Source organism: Dendrobates tinctorius, unplaced genomic scaffold (genome assembly GCF_039654945.1).
Source record: "Dendrobates tinctorius isolate UK_male_01 unplaced genomic scaffold, ASM3965494v1 ptg000056l, whole genome shotgun sequence".
NCBI lineage: Eukaryota > Metazoa > Chordata > Amphibia > Anura > Dendrobatidae > Dendrobates > Dendrobates tinctorius.
Window position 1 is genome coordinate 5,832,935 of NW_027361724.1, and position 20,451 is coordinate 5,853,385.

General features: G+C 44.2%; 1 protein-coding gene across 6 annotated transcripts in view; it reads left to right on the forward strand.

Moving 5' to 3' along the window:
- Positions 1 to 20,451, forward strand: part of OSBPL6 (oxysterol binding protein like 6) — a 327,603-nt gene that overhangs the window by 187,846 nt on the left and 119,306 nt on the right. For all 6 annotated transcript variants that reach the window (XM_073577451.1, XM_073577453.1, XM_073577449.1 and 3 more), the window contains 4 exons: positions 5,958 to 6,080; positions 12,480 to 12,533; positions 14,363 to 14,476; positions 17,442 to 17,612. In XM_073577451.1, the coding sequence (XP_073433552.1) occupies positions 5,958 to 6,080; positions 12,480 to 12,533; positions 14,363 to 14,476; positions 17,442 to 17,612 (462 nt within the window). The remainder of the gene's footprint in view (positions 1 to 5,957; positions 6,081 to 12,479; positions 12,534 to 14,362; positions 14,477 to 17,441; positions 17,613 to 20,451) is intronic.

Sequence of the window (20,451 nt, forward strand, 5' to 3'; positions counted from 1 at the left end):
ACTCGATGATCTCAGCGGTTCACATTCCAGGCGTCGAGAATTGGGCAGCGGATTTCCTAAGCCACCAGGACATCACGGCCGGGGAGTGGTCACTACATCCCGAGGTGTTCCAGCAGATTTGCCAGCGCTGGGGAACACCAGACGTGGACTTGATGGCCTCCAGGAAGAACGCCAAAGTGGGCGTGTTTGTCGCCCGGTCTCAGGATCTGCAAGCAATCGCAGCGGACGCATTGGTGATACCCTGGAACCAATTTCGGCTCCCATACTTGTTCCCGCCGCTGCCACTTCTCCCCAGGGTTATCGGGAAGATCAAAACAGAGGGGGTTCCGGCAATTCTGCTGGCCCCGGATTGGCCCCGACGGGCATGGTACGCGGATCTGGTACAGCTCATCGCAGACGTACCATGGCGGCTACCGGAACGACCAGATTTACTGTCCCAGGGACCGATCTGCCACCCGAACTTAGGGGCCCTGCGTTTGACGGCGTGGCCATTGAATCTTGGGTGCTGACCCAGGCGGGGTTTGGGCGCGAGGTAGTCGCGACAATGGTAAGGGCCCGAAAGCCAGCCTCGGCAAGGATCTATTATAACACTTGGAAGGTTTTCTTCCAGTGGTGTCGGGAACACGGGGTTCCGCCATTGTCCTTCTCTATGCCCAACATACTGGCTTTCCTTCAGTCTGGCCTAGACGCAGGTTTGGCGCCAAGTTCCCTTAGAAGACAGATATCGGCCCTGTCAGTCCTGTTTCAGCGAAAGATCGCTACCAATTTGCAGGTCAGAACGTTCCTGCAGGGGGTCGTTCATTTAGTACCTCCCTTCAGAGCACCATTGGAGGCCTGGGATCTTAATCTGGTCCTGTCTGTACTACAGGAGGCTCCGTTTGAGCCACTACAGGATGTTTCATTGGCATATCTATCCAGAAAGGTGGTGTTCCTGGTAGCCATAACATCCATTAGGCGAGTATCGGAGTTGGGAGCGTTATCTTGTAGAGCCCCTTTCCTGACCTTTTTTAAGGACAAGGTAGTCCTTAGGCCTCCGCCACCTTTTTTACCAAAGGTGGTGTCCTCGTTCCATATTAATGAGGACATTGTGCTGCCTTCTTTCTGTCCAGCGCCAGTTCACAGGGTGGAAAATGCGCTCCACACATTGGATCTGGTAAGAGCTCTCAGGAGATACGTGTCGAGTACAGCACCTTTCCGCCAGACGGATTCGTTGTTTGTGATCCCCGAAGGGTGCAGGAAGGGCCTCGCAGCCTCACGGTCAACCATAGCCAGATGGATTCGCCTAACCATTCAGGAGGCCTACCGTATTAGAGGCACGCCAGTTCCAGCTGGAGTAAGGGCGCACTCTACTCGGGCAGTGGGCGCCTCGTGGGCGCTTCGGCACCAGGCTTCGGCAGAACAGGTATGCAAGGCAGCAACCTGGGCCAGCCTGCACACTTTTTGTAAACATTACAGTGTGCATACTCAGGCTTCGTCAGATGCGAGCCTGGGCAGAAAAATTCTCCAAGCAGCAGTGGCAAACCTTTAAACAGGAAAGCATGCGGCTTGGATCGGTGAGTGTTATCCCACCCAGGGACTGCTTTAGGACGTCCCACACTCTCTGTGTCCCCCAATGAGACGAAGGAGAAACATGGATTTTTGTGAGTACTCACCGTAAAATCCTTTTCTCCGAGACGCTCATTGGGGGACACAGCACCCACCCTGATAGCCGGTTGGCTCATACTTATTATTTAACATATTTTCTTGTTTAAGACAGGGTGATCCCTTTTTCAGACATATGATTTATTGCATTAAGGCTAATTTTTGTATGTCCTCCTACTGCTTTTGCACTAAACTGGTTTCCGCCCGCTATAGGGGCGAGGGTGTATGCGGTGGAGGAGGAGCTAACTTGTTTTTTGTATGCCTAGTGTCAGCCTCCAGACGGAAGTAGCACACATCCACAGTCTGTGTCCACCAATGAGCGTCTCGGAGAAAAGGATTTTACGGTGAGTACTCACAAAAATCCATGTTTCATTGTTGGCAAAAAAAAAAAAATTGGGTCTAACTGAAATCCATTTTTTAAAAACGGACAATCTGCACAACTTTTTTGCCAAATGATTGCTGCTGGATCTGTTCTATCGGATGATAAATGGACATGTGAACGTAGCCTTAGCCAAAAAAAAAAGAAAAATTATTTCTTCTGGCATGGATGGAATTTGAAGACTGCAACCGATCTGAGCTGCTGATCAACAGCAGTGGTAAGGTGACCTCGGAAAATGCGAGGAGACCGGTAAAGGACATGGAGAGTGAAGAACTCAGGGGCAGTGCCGGTATGGTAGGTGAGTGACTTTTCTTTGTCCCACCACCCTAGGCCTATTTATAATTTATTTTAGAGTAGCAGACAACCCCTTTACTAAAGAATGAAATGGTGTGTACTATAATATTATCAGCATGTAACCTGCTTCTGAGACATAAAAATATTATAGTAATGGACAACACAAAAAAATAAAAATTTATATATGTTTCCACCACAATATGGTTTGAGGCATCGTTAGCTTTGTATTTATAGGCTGGTAATGATGCAAAAGTCCGATTTATCAAACTATAACATTTATTAACCCCTATAGTAAAGGCTATAAAGAGGAAAAAAGCTGAAATGCCAGAATTACTGTTTTTTCAGTCACTGTAACACCACAAAAAATACAATGAAAAACAAATTAAAGGGAACCTGTCACCATGAAAAGGCCTTCTAATCTGTGGTGGTCATGCTATAAAGCAGGAGGAGCGGCGTAGATTGATATATAGTATTATTAGAAAAGATTCTATACAATCTGTGTTTTAATCATTACAACTTCTGCTTTTTCTGTGATTTTATGCCTGTGTGCATACAGAGAGAGCTGTCAATCACTGATAGGACTGCCCACTGGATTGAAAATCCCAGAAAAAGTAGAGTTTTAAATGATTAATGCACAGTTTATGCTGAATATTTTCCCACCAAACTATATATCAATCATCTCTGATCTATGACATGGTGCCTGCAGATTGGACTGCATTTTCATCGTGCCGCGTTCCTTCTACATCGTTTGTACCCAAAAATGGTGTATAAAAAAGCCAGCTCGCCATTTTTGTTAACCACTTAAATAACAATTAAAAAAAAAATTATACAGATTTGACTTTGACCTAATCTTACTGACCTGAGGAATTATGTTTCTGGATCAATTTTACCGCACAATAAACGCCGCAAAAAGAAAAGTAATGGTGGAATTGCAGCCTTTTTTTTTTATTTTTAGCATTTCGCTGTACTTGGAATTTTATTCTGATTTTAGCAGTACATTGTGTACTAAAATGAATGGTGTCATTCATACAACTGGTGCTTCAAAAAAAGGCTGTCGAAGGATAAAAAAAAATTGGCCACGGCGGGAAGGGGTTAGAGGTGTTTTCCATCTTGGTAAGTAATGGCGTATCGCTATTATATGCTGTCACTTAATGATCGCTTGGGTTCTGAACACCTATAGTAAGAATGGCTCTCTCAGCTAGCCGGCTATTGGGTATTTATTGCCGGCCCCATTGGCTTGGATGACAGGAGGTGGCCGGGAATGCTGCCGTGCAGTGGAAACCTGTCAATGTGTCGCCATGGGTGTCTGTGTTCATCCAGAATAACGTAAATGCAGAACGTTAGATACGATGAGATCACGCAGAGCAGGCGGTATTAATCCCTGTCATGGTAAGAGCTGATTTCTGCAATCAATATGTATTATTACCTGCAGCCGTTCATTTTCTTGCCTATGTTAGCTGTTTATACAGCGAGACATGATGCCAGCGATTCGTCTCCATGTACATTGTACAAGCAGCCCACAACACTGTGAAGCTCCCTTAACGTTTCGTACATATCGCCATTAGATACCGTATGTTCCCATACACTTCCAAACTACGAGCGTCAGAAGCCAAAGGCTGATGTTGCATAAATCAGAATAATGAGTCTTTCTTAATTTTCCATCAGGCCATCATAATGGGAGTCAGCGGTTTATATTCCACTCCCAATAGTGGCTGATTTAACAGGAGCTCATTTTATAGATCCTATTTCAAGCACTTGATCTACTCGTCACCACGTCTTGTGTGCATCAGTTACATACTACATGTCTGGGACCTTGAAAGGGAGCATGGGCAGGACAGGACATGTCATTGCCCGCCCTGCCAATTCATGAAAAGTTGCACCAGAAATATTATTCCAGCCCCTGACTGAAGTAACATTCCTGACAAGATGCACACGACTGCGGTGATGTGCAAAATTCAGTAAGTAGCGTGCATCGCTCATTGAATATGGTGCATCCTACTCCCTAATGCCCCTACATTAAAAGGCATTTACTATGCCGGTGATAATCAATCGGGTCCTATGTTTTCTCTGACCCTCCATTTGTTTTTCATTAGTACCACTTTTCCAGCCGTTGGTTTAGCCTGTTCCTACTTTTTTGTTCCATAAGTTTTTCTGCCATCAATTTCTAAGTGAGTGTCACATGGGCACTGTTCATGGTCAACTGGCAGCTAAAAATGGCTACTATGAACAGGCTTGGTGCAAGCTACTCCGCTTCCTAAAACCTGGGGTATTCCCTAACTTTTATCCCATAAACTCTGTACCGGGATCTGGACTTACACAGGGATCCCTGGCTGGGGCTAAGGAGTCAACTACTGTTTGGTGGCACAAGCTGTCAAAAAAATGATAGTCAGGTAGCCGGGTCAGATCCAGGAGGTACGAGAGGTACAAAATCATCAGGCAGGAGAAACGTCAATAAACTAGCCAAGGTCAGGGAACAGGATAAATCAGGATGAACCACCAGCTGCACAGAACACAGGTAAAACCAGGTAGCACAAACAAGAACTGGTAGTGAGAACTGGCTCTCAGAGGTTTATAAAGTGAAAAGCCCCATCCAGTGCTAACAGCCGAAAGAAACCCAAACAGGAGGTACCCAAAAGCTTCTGGACTGGCCGGACCCACAAGTACCAGGAATTAATTAGGATTGATGCTGTTAAGCACTACCTGCAATGAAAGTGCTGCACCGTCTAGCAGCTCAAGCAGAAACCGACACAGATGTTAATTATTCAAATGAAAAGGAGACATGTCTAACTTTCACCTTCTGATCTGCATTTTATTTTCTGTTGTGAATAAATATGGTGATAAGAAATTGACAAATTATTGCATTCTTTACATTTTTGCGCAGTGTTACAACCTTTTTTGGAATTGGGATTGTATATGGTGCCCGGGAAAGATTTGATTGCAGCTTCAGTCCTCTTGTTCTTAGAGAGGGAAATAGTCCTAGCAGAATCACCTTTTGGTTCTTAGGCACAAGTGGTGATTCCAGACCAGTGATGGACGATCAGGAATTGATATCACCAAGGTCCATTCTGGGAAATGTTGTTAGAAGTTACTGGATTTTTACATTTCCATACATTTTTCTTTGTCCATAGATAATACAACAGATAAGGCCTGTTTCACACTTCCGTTTTTTCAAATCCGTCAAAATCCGTTGTTTTCCGTAAAAAAACGGATCCGCCATTTTTTGCAGGATCCGTTTTTTTGTCCCATAGACTTCCATTACGGTTACCGCGGATCCGTCAAAAAAACGGATCCGGTTTTTAAAAACGGATCCGTTTGCATCAGTTTCCGTCAAAAAAACGGAAACGGATCCGTTTGGCGGACACAAAAACGGAAGTGTGAAACAGGCCTAAGATTGCTCGGTGTGTTCTAAGCGGTAAAGCGTACTGACGCTTATCGGCCATGCCATGCTCCCCTGCAAATTTAGTATCTTTGTCAAGGAAGAGAACAAGAACTCTAGCTCCACCTATTGGAAGTAGCAATCCTAAAAGTTAATATTGACTCTTTAAAGGGTCTTTCCACATGACTTATTAATTTGTTCTGTGTCATGTACACAAACTACATGCTGATATATCAGTTTGGTAACATTCATGTTTTTTTTTCCCAGGAAGGAGATAGCTGGGAAATCATAGAGGGGCTGAAGATAGGACAGACAAGTGTCCAGAAACCTGAAAAACATGAAGGATTCATGCTAAAGAAAAGAAAATGGCCACTGAAAGGCTGGCATAAAGTAAGGGCCACTGCTTATTACTGCGTCGCTGATAGGATTAATAATGTAAGAATTTGACGCAAGTCTTATTAATCTCATTCGGAAATTCGTATCGAACACTTTTTTCTTTTTAAATTAAAGAGGAGTCCACGATTAGAAAAATGTGTTGGATTTCTTCCAAAAACAGCAGTCTTACACTTGCAGGTCAGCCCAAAAGTCACATCAATTAAGCTGAGCTGCAATACCAGACACAACTCATGGGCAAATGAGCGCTGTTTCACGCTTCCAACTTTCCCGGTCCGAATATGGACAGTGATGTCCGGACTGGCCACACTTCTCCAGGCTAGAACTCAAAAGCCTCACAAATGACGATGATGTTTTCAGGTTCAGAGCGATAGACCCAGAAGCGGTCCGGCATCGCTCTCCTTACTAGGACCATCAAAGTGCGATGGGTTAGTTTGGCCTTAAAGTCAACCATATTTTTGTCATTTGTAAAACATTCCCTTTAAAGGGAACCTGTCACCCCCCCCAGGGCGTTTTTAAGTAAAGAGCCACCTTCAGCAGCACCAAGGCTGCACTCTGTGAAGGTTCCTCTTCTGTTCCTGACTCTTAGTAATGCTGAAATATCAACTTTTATAAATGGGTCCTCATACCTGCAATGTGTCCCACAGGTATGGTGTGTCCCCCTGTATCAGCCACCTAACATCTGTCCATCATGCCTGTCTTGTGCCTGGGCACCGCCCACCATCCGTCCATCATGCCCCTTGTCTTGTGCCTGGGCACCGCCTACCATCCGTCTATCATGTCACTTGTCTTCTGCCTGGGCACCGCCCACCATGCCACTGTGCGCTGCCACCTCCTTCTGTTTTGAATGCCAGCGCCAGCGCTGTGACGAGTTCTAGGGCATGTGCAGTGCGCGCTGCCCGAGAACTGACATCGGGCTATTGCACCTGCGTGTTGCGGAGGCCCCAGCCCCGCAGTGTGAATACATCATAACGCACTGCGGGGCGGGATCTGGGGCCTCAGCAACACGCAGGCGCAATAGCCTGATGTCTGTTCTCGGGCAGCGCGCACTGCGCATGCCCAAGAACTCTTGTCACAGCGCTGGCATTCAAAACAGAAGGAGGTGGCAGCGCACAAGGGCATGGTGAGCGGCGCCCAGGCACAAGACAAGTGGCATGATGGACGGATGGTAGGCAGTGCCCAGGCACAAGACAAGGGGCTTGACGGACGGATGGTGGGCTGCGCCCAGGTACAAGACACAGGCATGATGGACAGATGGTGGGCTGCGCCCAGGCACAGGACACAGATATGATGGACGGATGGTAGGCAGCTGATACAGGGGGACACACCATACCTATGGGACACATTACAGGTATGAGGACCTATTTATAAAAGTCGATATTGCACGTTACTAAGGGTCAGGAACAGAAGAGCCACCTTCACAGAGTGCAGCCTTGGTGCTGCTGAAGGTGGCTCTTTTACTTAAAAACGCCCTGGGGGGGATGACAGGTTCCCTTTAAGGAGGAAGCTTCCAATGTGATTGGATGGTATTGTCGGGGAAGCTATGGACAGCCATGCATTTTCAGTAATGCTTTGCCTCCATTTAGATGAATGCGATTAATCTTTGGGTGCCATAGCCTTACATTTGGTTGTTGACAGTGTGTTAAACCTGTCGGCAACCGTTAAAATTCAAGCAATATAGAAAAAAGGGGGAAAAAAAAAAGTTTATAGACCATTAAACTCTTATTTCAAAGGCATTTTGTGTGCACGATGTGTCTTCCGGCGCTGGGTGAATTCTGTTTAGGTTGCCGCTTGATATTATTTCTAAGCAGTAAAGTTTTTAATTTTCAAAGTTACCCATCTATTCAAGTTTGCAATAGATTTTTTTAATGTCTGGATAAATTACATGAGCGTCAGTGTCGCCAATTACATGGCATTCCGCAGAAGCTATAGAGAACGGTGACTGTAAAGTTGATAAATCGGCAATGCAAGCCAAGGTGGTGAGTAATAAAAATAGAGGAAAGGTATGAAAACTGTAAAATGTGAAATTGATTATTCGGTTTAGTGGGGCAAAATATTCCTGATCAACCAAGAGGTGTTATTAATGCTGCTTGGTCACAAAATGAAGAAGCAATGGTGAAATGTTTTATGCAGGTGCCTAAACAATGTTTTCAGGTATATTGGTGACCTAAAGAACAATGGCCCTGTTTTATGACTGCCTTTGCACCTGTTTTTTATCTAGTTTTGTGTTTTTCAACTTTTTTTTGTTAATTCTATTTGCGTCTTTTTAGAAATCTCAGTGGTCCAATATGAGATATTCTCCAGCACCAAAGGAAAGTAGTCAAAATATAACCTTTAATCATATAGAATACAAAAAAATGACAGAATATGCACAAATTAAAAAACCTATAATGCTTACGTTTTTCAGGTAGAAAAACCCTTAATTACAGCTATGCCAATCTGTCATGAGATTTCACAATAAAAACTACATACAAAATTAAATATCAGACCAGATGGTATCCCAATATTAAAATGAGCATTTTAGGCGTCTAGTATGGGTCCAAGTGTATTCAGTCTCCACTTACCCAGCATGACTGACATCTGCAGCTTGTACTGAGCAGTGTGAGAACTCGGCAGCAGCAGAGGAGTAGGTACCAAAGGGTGCTTTAAATCAGGCTGTCCTGGCTGGTAGAGAGGGCCAGGTCAACACTTGAAGAGGAGCAGTAGGGATCCTAGATATCACTGAATGAAATATTCCAGTTGCAAATCTTCATTACATAGTGGAAAGTATTCAGATCAATAAAACATAAAAATAATCAATGTAAATGAAAATTAATATGCCATGGAGGTCTGTATTTGGAATGATATTAAAAATCAAAGTGGAAAATCAAATTATAGGTTGATCCAACTTCAGTGGATATGCCTCAAGACAATAAAATGATGCGCAGTAGTGTGTGTGGCCTCCACATGCCCGTATGACCTCCCTACAACACCTAGGTATGGTCCTGATGAGGCTTCGGATGTTCTCCTGAGGGATCCCCCCCCCCCAGACCTGGATTAAAGTGGGTCGCCCTCCCAGGGCTGTGGGGTACTCGGTACCGGTCCGGTGTCAGTGGGATGTGTCACAGCAGCGGTGACCCGGACCGTGGCCCTGGGCGCCCAAGTAATGGGGGAATGTAGTTAATGGAATGGAATAGTTCGTGACGCCACCTGTGGTGTTCGGCAAGGGAGGTGTTAAGCCGATGCTGCAAACAGATCCCCCGGGACAGGTGGTGTGGTGCAGCAATGATGGTATAGCCCTCCACAGGCAGGGCTGTTGTCCCAGGGCAGTGTAGAAGTGGTTGGCACGGGGATGTAGCAGTGCTGGAAAGGTAGGAAGCAGACAAGACACAGCAGGGTGCAATTTCTGTACCTTTACTTGATAACTGCAGTCCAGGGTCCTGATTACAGATGGTATTGGAGCAGGCTATCCTGGAAGCAATTCAGGGATTCTCTCTCCGCAGACGGGCTGTGCAGTCTCCTTCCTAGCGCTTGTTTGAATGAAGTATTCCTAGTACTGAGTTACACTGAAGTTCCTCCTATCAGATGTTCCCAAGAACCTTACTTGCACGGCAGACAGCTGTAGCCTCTCTCGGGGACTCCTCGCTCTGAGTCCTGGCTCACTATCCAAGCTGCTGTTGTGCCCTCAAGTCTTAGATGGGAGCAGGGCATTTACAGCCTCCTACTCCTCTGGTATCTGTTGCAGGACCGTTAGTATCCGTACAACCGTGGAGACCAGACTCCAGTTCATGCGCTCTCACTGCGATGGAGCTCCCCTTTCCTAGCTCAACCTCCAGCTTCACCTTCCGCAGACTAACTGACCACTCCTTCTTCTTGGCCCTCAGAGAGCACTCCTCCCCTTAATCCTGGTTCAGAGCTCCCCCTGCTGGCCTGGAGTGGAAGTGTGTTGCATGTATGGATTGACTGCGAGAGAGACCCATCATTGCCCCCAAGCCTGGCATTACCCTCCCCTGGAAGAAGGCAAAGCCACTGTGGCGACCATACTCCTGGGGGCACCACAAAAGCATCAGTCAATTCCTGGACAGTTTGTGGTGTAACTTGGCGTTGGTGGATGGAACGAGACATGATGTCCCGTTTGTGCTTGATTTGAATTCTGGTCTGGGGAACAGGCAGGCCAGTTCGTGGCATCAATGCTTTAATCGTGCAGGAACTGCTGACAAACTTCAGCCACATGAGGCCTAGCATTGTCTTGCATAAGAAGGAACCCAGGGCTGTGTGGCCCTCCAAAGAAATGCCTCCCCATATCATTACTGACCCACTGCGGAACCGGTCATGCTGGAAGATGTTGCAGGCAGCAGAATGTTTTCCACAGCGTTTCTAGCCACATGAGGCCTAGCATTGTCATACATCAGAAAGAACCCAGGACACCTGCATATGGTCTCACAGTGGGTCTGAGGATCTCATCCCAGTACCTAATGGCAGTCAGGGTACCTCTGCTAGCACATGTAGGGCTGTGTGGCCCTCCAAAGAAATGACACCCCTCACCATTACTGACCCACTGCCAAACCGATCATGCTGGAGGATGTTGCAGGCAGCAGAAAATTCTCTACAGCGTTTCCAGACTCTCATATGTGCTCAGTGTGAACCTGCTCTCATCCATGTAGACCACAGGGTACCAATGTTGATTCAGCCAATCTTGGTGTTCTCTGGCAAAGGCCAATCGCCCTGGACGGTGTTGGTCTGTAATCGCAACACCCAGTTGTGAACGTCGGGCCCTCATACCACTCTCATGAAGACTATGTCTGACAGTTTGAGCAGATACGTGGATGTCAGTGACCTGCTGGAGATAATTTTGCAGGGCTCTGAAACTGCTCCCCCTGTTCCTTCTTGAACAAAGGAGGAGATGGCGGTCCTGCTGCTATGTTGTTGCCCTCCTATGTCCCTCTCAATGTCTGCTGGTGTACTGGCCTGTCTCCTAGTACCTACTCCATGTTCTGGACACTGTGCTGACAGACACAGCAACCCTTCTTGCCACAGCTCGCATTGATGTGCCATCCTGGATGAGCTGCACTACCTGAACAACTTCTGTGGGTTCTAGACATCGCCTCATGCTACTTTACAGTACCTCTTGAGGTGAGAGCAATGACAAAATGCAAAAGTGACCAAAACAACAGCCAAAGAGGATGAGAACAGAGAAATGGTCTGTGGTCAACTCTACAGAACCACTTCTTCATTGGTGTTGCCTTGCTAATTGCCTATAGCATCTACCTGTTGTCTGTTCCATTTGCACAACAATAGGAGACATTGATTCACAATTAGTGTTGCTTCATAACTGGGCAGGTTGATTTCACAGAAGTGTGATTGACTTGGAGTTACAATGTGTTTAAGTGTTCCGTTTATTTTTTTGAGCAGTGTATAAGGTGAGTATGCTTGCTTTTTCCGAAAAAATAAAAACAATTTGGGATGGAAAACCTCTTATGTTTCCTTACATGGAAATAATGGACTGTCACATCATCTCTGAAATGCTCAACTTTTTGTTGGAAGATTGCTAACGACTGTTTTTGCCATTAGGAAACTAAAGTGGTAGCAAGGTTGAATATGAATGTGACACATGGGTGTTGTAATGCAAATCTTAAGGAGGAATTTTCCATGGTCAGACAAGGAGTTTTTTCAGGCGACTTTTGTATGATATATACTATATAACTCAAGTTCCAGCCATAGACCACAAAAGGCTTTTTCATTAACCAATACGTGGAGATGTATATATCAGATAGTGTAGTTAGAGAAGGATAGGGAATATTTAGTATATTATAACTTAGTTTAGATTATGGCAATAAATAGGTAGGTAGTTAGGGTGAAAAATAATACTTTTTATGTCCGACCTCCATTTTAATGTGTCACTGACCACAACTGTCACTCTAGGAGAAGTGCCGCCCCCCAGCGACAAGGAAGTAAGGAGACTAAAGAGCCATGTATTACTCAAGACACAACTTGAGATTAACCCCTTAAGTTAAAGTGTACATTGATGTAAAAAGGATTTTTAGTAACTTCGGTTTGGCTTAGTTCTGTCTATTAATTTATTTTCACAGTGAAAAATAATTTAGTCTGCTGTACTTTATTCTGTAAAAAATTAAATTAAAATCTAAAAAAATGGAATGTCTTCTGTTTGCATCAATTATTCATTGCATTTAATGTGTCCATTGAATGCAAACAGATGTTTTATAATGGAAGGAAACGCAGATGTGAACCAATCCTTAGAAAATGACCTATATTGGCAGCTTTTACACCAATGGACATTATTTATACCTTCATTCTGTTTTTGCAATTATAGTCTGTCTACATTTTAGATAAATTCACAAAATATGTTTTTATATTCTATTTCCTCCCTTTACATTATTTATTTATATTTTTTTGCAGAGATTTTTCGTCTTAGAAAATGGTATACTGAAGTATTCCAAATCACCTATTGATGTAAGTGCTTTCGCTGATCTTTCAATGCCGAGTGCGTAATATTTCATAGCCATTACTTAAACTTTGGTATCATTAATGTGTTCTCGAGATGCAGATGAGTTAGCAACAGGCAGAAAGCTTTACTTACCAAACAACTTATAAGGAGCTTTGAGGGTGCAGATCTGTGGGTGGAAATACTGCAGTCTGTTCTCTGCGGTAGGAAAAGTCTAGTTATGCCTCCACAGTGCGGGGAAATGTGTCTAGATAATTGTCAGTCTTAGCTCATTGTCAGTCTTAGCTCATAACATCTGAAAAGTTTTAGTAGGAGAGTTTAGTGACTGTACATGGATATGTTACATTCGATATCCCTCCTGCCACATTCTAAACTGGAATAAAACGCTGTAAGTGAGGCTATGGTCACACGTTGCATTTATGCAGCCTTTTTTTTTTCTTTTTTTTTGCTGCTTTTTTTCATGCAAATTTTATGCTGCTTCTTATCAGCGTTTTTTCTGCGTATTTTCAGCATTTTTTCAGCATTCGTTTTTGCACTTACTCTTTATCAGTTTTTCCTGTGCTTTGGGTGCAAAGACCTAAGGAAGCTATGGTAAATCAGGCTTTTTTGGGAGGGGGAGCCACTATACTTTATCAACATGCACAAGAGACAACAGAAATGCAGCAATAAAAATTCAGCAAAAGCTCAGCAAAACCTGCTTTTTGAAAGCATAATCACAGCCTAAAATTTGTATTAAAAAAAAAAACGCAGCAAAAACGCAACATGTGAATATAGCCTAAGCATCTGGCAACAAAGTGACATAAAATTGCAGGTGAAAAAGTAAAAAAACAAAAACATACATATAGCAGCATTCTGCAGGCGCTCAAATATATGCCTGCAGTGAATCTCTGAATGATTAATATTTACAGAGGACTTGTCAGCTCTACTAAAATGAGGGTTTAACATCTACTTGCCATCCATGGATAATAACAGTCCTAGTGCTTCAATCAGTGGCGTACTGCTAAGAGCGGCAGACCACGCACCCGCTATGAGGCCCGAGAGTCGGGGGGGCCCAGTCCAAGCTTTTACGCATTACGCTTTCATCTATATCCGGATCCTGGACTCGGATACATTTGAAAGCAATGATGGAACAGGGAGCCGTCAGCTCTCTCCTCCATCATTCTCCCTGTGTGTCTGACGTTTGTGTAGTAGGTTGTGGGAGCCACTGTACTTTATGGAGGGCCACTATACTGTTTGTAGGGTCATCATACTGTATGGAAGGCCACTGTACTGTATGGAGGGTCATCATACTGTATGGAGGGCCACTGTACTGTATGGAGGGTCACTGTACTGTATGGAGGACCATCATACTGTATGGAGGGTCACTGTACTGTATGGAGGACCATCATACTGTATGGAGGGCCACTGTACTGTATGGAGTGTCTTCATACTGTATGGAGTGCTGTGTCAGTGCCATCATGCTGTATGTGTGGGGACTGTAGGGGCCATCATACTGTGTGTAGGGGACTGTAGGGGCCATCACACTGTGTTGGGGTCACTGTAGGGTCACCATACTGTGAGTGTGGAGGAATTCTATGTGGGGGTATCTTACTGTTTTTGGGAAGCAGTCTTGTTGTTTTCATACATTATGGGGTGTATGAAAAGGCTTCAATACTTTGTAAGGGCTGGACAGTCGTGAGATATTTGCTCTTCTGTGACCCTGCCGAATATTTTTTATTTTTTTTTGTAAGCTATATGTGGTGTGGATGCGGTGTATCAAGACTTGTAATTCTGCACTATAAATATAACCACTTTTATAAAATGTTTGTGTTCTTACAATATTGTGCTTTCTTTTTAGACTCAGAAAGGGAAGGTACATGGAAGTATAGATGTTGGGTTGTCTGTTATGTCCATTAAGAAAAAGGCTCGGAGGATAGATCTGGACACCGAGGAGAACATTTATCATCTTAAGGTTTGCTTTATGTTGATTTGTCTCTAGAGTAAATGAGCTCTCTAGAAATGTATAAATATAATACACAAAATAAATGCTGATCCAGATGAAGAGGACCACAAGGGGTGTAAAAAAAAAAAAAGATTGGGTCAAATTGTAAAACTCCAAATGGGATAATTTCCACGTGTTTTTAGGCTTAGATATTTGTGCTGATTGATTCTATACTATATCTGTACAGAAGTGTTACATTTTTATTTGTTCTTGATAAATAATGAAAATGTGCCAGCATGAAGTCACCACTAGAGGGAGCTAACTGCACATAGACGTATACACTTAGTATTGAACTCGGTGGGCGCTGTAGAAATCAGCAGTGAGCACTTATGACATTCCTCCAGCAGTTCAGTTGATCATAGTGAGATGCGATTTTCCTGGATGTGGAGAAGATGGGGGGGGGGGGGGGGGGGATTCTCCAACTTCTCCAGTCCTTGAAAATCGTACCACCCTCGGACGGTTTGATTTTTTTTTTTTTTTTGTGGACCCGTTGACTTGCATGGCCGAGTGCGATCCGATGTACAGATGCAAATTGTGCACTCTTCAATTTTTTTTTTACTTGGAAAAATGCAGAGAAAGGAAAAATTCGGACTTCTGCAAAGTCCCGTAGGCATTAAATGGAATATGTCACCAGATTTTTGCCACCTAATTTGAGAAGAGAATAATGTATATACAGAGACCCTGACTACAGTGATGTCACTTACTGGGCTGCTTGCTGTAGTTTTGGTAATCTCCTGCTGCCCAAACAGTGATTTTATCATTCGAGCACTGGTAAACTTGCTTCCATGTAGTCCTTCATATTCATGGTCTCTGTATAACACCACCCACACTACTGATTGGAAGATTACTGCCTATGCACAGTGTACATAGAGAGCTGTCAATCAGTGGTGTGGGCGGGGTTATACGTAGCTCAGCATTCAGAGAACTGATAGATCTGCAGCAGATACAGCAGGGATTTTATCAAAGCTGCAGCAAACTGCTCAGTAAGTGATACATCACTGGAATCAAGGTCTATGCTGTTACATAATGCTGCTCTCAGACTAGCAAAAACCAGTTGGCAAATTACTGTTTAAGGTTCCAAATGCCTGTTCTATCTTTGCCCGAACATAATTTTCTAAAGGGGTTTTCTGGGCTCGCTGCAAAGTTTTGCAGTCGCTCTAAGTGACTGTAGATGACCGGATCCTGACAGTGTGCAATGTGCTCATTGTCAGAATTCCCCTCTATTTCCAGCTCGAGTGTGCACTTGATGCGCCCCAGAGGCCGTGGGATACTCGGTACCAGGCCGATCATCTTAAAGGGATGTGTCACAGTGGCAGTGACCCGGTCCGTGGCCCCAGGCAGTCATGTAAAATGGGTGGAATTGATTAGGAATAGAGTTTATGTAGTGATTTGTGACGCCAGTTGGAGTGTTCGACTTTAGAATAGCCGCCACTGCAGATGATCCCTGTGGGGGTAAATGGTGATGGCAGTGCAGATGTTTAACCCTCTCCAACCAGGGCTGACCCCCAGGGATTGTGATGGAAGTAGAAGGCTATGTGCACACGGTGCGGATCCTCCCTCGGATTTTTCAGCGCGGATTTTACTAAATCCGCAGGTCAAATGACCTGCTTTTTTCCTGCGGATTTAGTGCATTTTTTGTGCGGTTTTACTGCCGTTTTTGTGCGGATTTCCACCTGCGGATTTGTAGAATGGAGCAGGTGGAAAACTGCAGCAAAACCGCACAAAAAAAGTGACATGCTGCTTCTTTTATTCCAAACGAAATCCGCAGCATGTGCACAGCGTTTTTTTTTTACATAGGCTATAATGGTACTGTACATCACCTGCAGTTCTGCTGCGGATCCGCAGGGCCAAATCCGCTGCGGATCTGCAGTAGAATCCTCACCGTGTGCACATAGCCTAATAAGGCAGGAGATAAGGAAAGTCACTTTATCATTAACTGTAGTTCAGGTGCAGTTCAAATGAGATATTACAACTCTCACTAGGTTACAGTCTGTTCTGCAGAATGGGAGTTATCCTTCCCTCTGCTGTGACTCAGTGTAAGCTTCCTGCTATTCTAATCCCTTCAGGGACCAAGGCTTTCCGGAGTTTGGAACTTCCAGTATATCCACTACTCACTGTGTTTTCCTCCTCTGGCATCTTGCAGCTTGGATCCTGTATGAAGCTCATGTTACTTCTTGCACAATACTTCACTGATCCTAGTTTGCTGCAGTCTTCCCGGGGGAAACACTCTGCTGTTGGTTGTATAAACCCTCACACAGTCTCTCAACTTACCACCCTACCCTTAAAGCATGGATGGCCTAGGGACTGATTCTCTGATTATTCTTAGCTTTACTCCTGGAGGGAGCACATGTCATGGCTTCCAGGCGCGTTCTTCATCTTCTCTTCTTCTTCACTGAAAATGACAACTCGACTCCTCCCCCTCCCAGTTAGGGCATGTCTGCAAAGCTCTAAGCTTCAGACAAGTAAGGGAGTGAGGTAAATTGTGTGTGTGCAGTGGTCCCTAGCAGAGAAAGCATAACTCCCATTGATCAGAGCACACATACAAAACAGTACATATTTAACCATTTTGTGGCTGGAAAGACAGGGCGCCACACACTCACTTGACTGCATTAGGCGGTTTGCATACTGGTGGCCACGCGCAGACCACCAACTTTTTCTGCTTCTCTCAGTTTTCTTTTGAGGATGAGAAGCTAGTGTGACAGCTACATGACAGCCCAATCGAGCTGGAAATAGTGGAGAATCCTAACAGTGTGCATAGGTAGAACGCAGAAAACCCTTGTAAGTGAGAGATGAGAGGCTGCCATATGCATTAGATGGTTCTACTAAAATGTGTATGGGGGCCTTGGTTTTGTTATCCATCATTATTGTATATGTTAATTCATACAGTTCTGAGGTTATAAACTGTACAATGTTTTTCAATACATTTTCTCTGTAGGTGAAATCTCAGGACACTTTTGATGCTTGGGTGTCAAAGTTACGCCACCATAGACTTTACCGGCAGAATGAAATTGTGCGGTCACCAAGAGATGCCAGCTTCCATATGTTTCCATCAACGTCAACAACTGAGTCCTCACCAGCAGCTAATATAACGGTGCCAGAAGGAAAGGTACTCACATTTAACACTATTCTGCCAGTTCTGAATCTTTAAAGGGGTATTCCCATCTTTAACCCCTTAATGACAGCCAATACGTCTTTTAACTGATCTGAGATGTAAGAGAATAGCATCCCCATACAGGTGACAGTCCAGCAGCTGTCGGCTGTACACTATAGCTGACAACTTTCTGTATCATAAATGATCAGTGTTGACACCGTCCATATCTGTTTAACCCCTTAGTTGCTGCTGTCAAAAGTGACTACATTAAATAAATGGTTAGTAGATTGTGGGGGATTCTGCTTTAATCTAATTGACACACAGAGATCATGATTGTGTGCTCCAGATGTTTGCCATAGCATTTCATGGCCAAATAGCGGCTGTAAGGCCCCTTTACATTTAGCGATGCACCAGCGATCCGACCCGGTCAGGATCGCTGGTGCATGGCTAAATGGTCTCTAGTGAGCTGCCAAACAGGCAGATCTTACTAGCGATGTAGCGACACAGCAGCGGTCGTTACTTACCTTTCACACGCAGCGATCCTGACGTCCTCCCACCCGCGTCCACGCGTCGCTCGTCGGCGCCAGCAGGAAGCCCAGCAGGAAGCGCCCGACGAGAAATGGACCCGGCCGATCTTGTGCGATCAGCAACAGACAGCGGGGGAGCCGGTCGGAGGTAAGTATCACACATAGCGATATCGCTAGCAATATCGCTGCTGCGTCACAAAATCGGTGACGCTTTAGCGATATTGCTAGCGATATCTCTATGTGTAAAACCCCCTTTAGAGTCTACCGGCTATAGCGGTCAGTTCAGAAGTTACCGACATTTAGGTAGTAAACAAACACTTTTTCATTCCTGCTATACTACTTTGCATTAATTCCTGAAAATCACCTTAAGGGTTAATAAACTACCTGAGAGCAGTTTTCAATGTGCCAGTGGGTGCAGTTTTTAAAATGGTATCATGTTTGGGGTTTCCCAATATATAGCACCCCTAAAGTCACTTCAAACATTGATAGGTCCCTCAAAAAAAATGAATTTTGTAAATTTCCTTGAAAAAATGAAAAATTACTGCTACATTTTTAAACCTCCTAAAAGGCTAACAAAATAAATTAGCGTTTTAAAAATGGTGCTGATGTAAAGCAGGTATGTGGGAAATGTTATTTATTAATGTTTTTGTGTGGAATGACTATGTGGATTAAAGGGATAATCATTCGAAGTTTGAAAATTGAGGTTTCTTTTTACGTTTTTGTCAAATTTCGGATATTTTTTATAAATAAACACAAAACATATCAACCTAAATTTACTATTATCATAAATTATAATGTGCCACGAAAAAACAGTCTCAAAGTCAATGGGATTTGTTGAAGCGTTCCAGAGTTATCACCATATAAACTGACAATGGTCAGAATTTAAAAAATTGGCCCCGTCACTAAAGGGTTAAGATCCTATCCCAATATGTAGTAGGTGTAATATTAATAATATTACCAAATACCTCCAATTAGAAATGTAGTATAGTTCTTCTGATTCGCTATGTCTCTTTAGTCCTGTGCAGGCATTGCAGGACCTTAGGTATCCATGGTTATGACCACTAGCAACTAGCTAACTGTCGTTATATCAGTGGTCTTCACCCTCTATTATACCCTATCACCCTATGTCACCACATGTTTCATCCTGTTACCGTGTCACCCAATATTACACCCTATGTTGTTATGTCACCCGTTATTTTCTGTTATACCCTATCACTTTGTGTCCCTCTATTACCCTGTACCATGTCAATACTCGTTGCAGCATCTAAGTCAGGGGTCCTCAAACTTTTTAAGCAGGGGGCCGGTTCGCAGTCCCTCAGACCATTGGAGGGCCGGAAAATAGTTTAAAAGAAAACTATGAACAAATTCCTATGCACACTGCACATATCTTATTTTGAAGCTAAAAAAAATAAAACAGGAACAAATACAATATTTAAAATGAGGAACAAGTAAAGTTAAATCAACAAACTTACCGGTATTTCAATGGGAACTATGGGCCTGCTTTTGGCTAATGAGATGGTTGATGTCTGGCTCCATATTTGTCACTGCTAGTCGTAACAAGTGAAACAATTGTTCTCTTTCTTGATATCTTGGTTTCCTAGGGATTCCAAATTGCCATTAGTAAAATACCAATATATATATATATATACAGCGCTACAGAAACAATATACCAGCAATAATATTGCGCACAAAGACATACAGACTGCACTGCCCATCAATGCAGTCTGATCAGTGGCCATCAATGCAGTCTGATCAGTGGCCATCAATGCAGTCTGATCAGTGGCCATCAATGCAGTCTGATCAGTGGCCATCAATGCAGTCTGATCAGTGGCCATCAATGCAGTCTGATCAGTGGCCATCAATGCAGTCTGATCAGTGGCCATCAATGCAGTCTGATCAGTGGCCATCAATGCAGTCTGATCAGTGGCCATCAATGCAGTCTGAACAGTGGCCATTAATGCAGCCTTGCTTGTTCATATTATTTCAGCCTCACTAGTGCCCATATTGGTGGAACTTCCCTTTTATCGCAGGCTCAGACTGGAGTGGTGCGAGAGTCACCATTAGGCAGGTAAATGTCCCCAATAGGCAGGTAAATGTCCCCAATAGGCAGCATAGGTCCCCAGTAGGCAGGTAAATGTCCCCAATAGGCAGCATAGGTCCCCAGTAGGCAGGTAAATGTCCCCAATAGGCAGCATTGTCCCCAATAGGCAGGTTAATGTCCCCAATAGGCAGCACAGGTCCCCAATAGGCAACATTGGTCCCCAGTAGGCTGGTAAATGTCCCTAATAGGCAGCATAGGTCCGCATGATAGACCCGGCGTTAAAAAA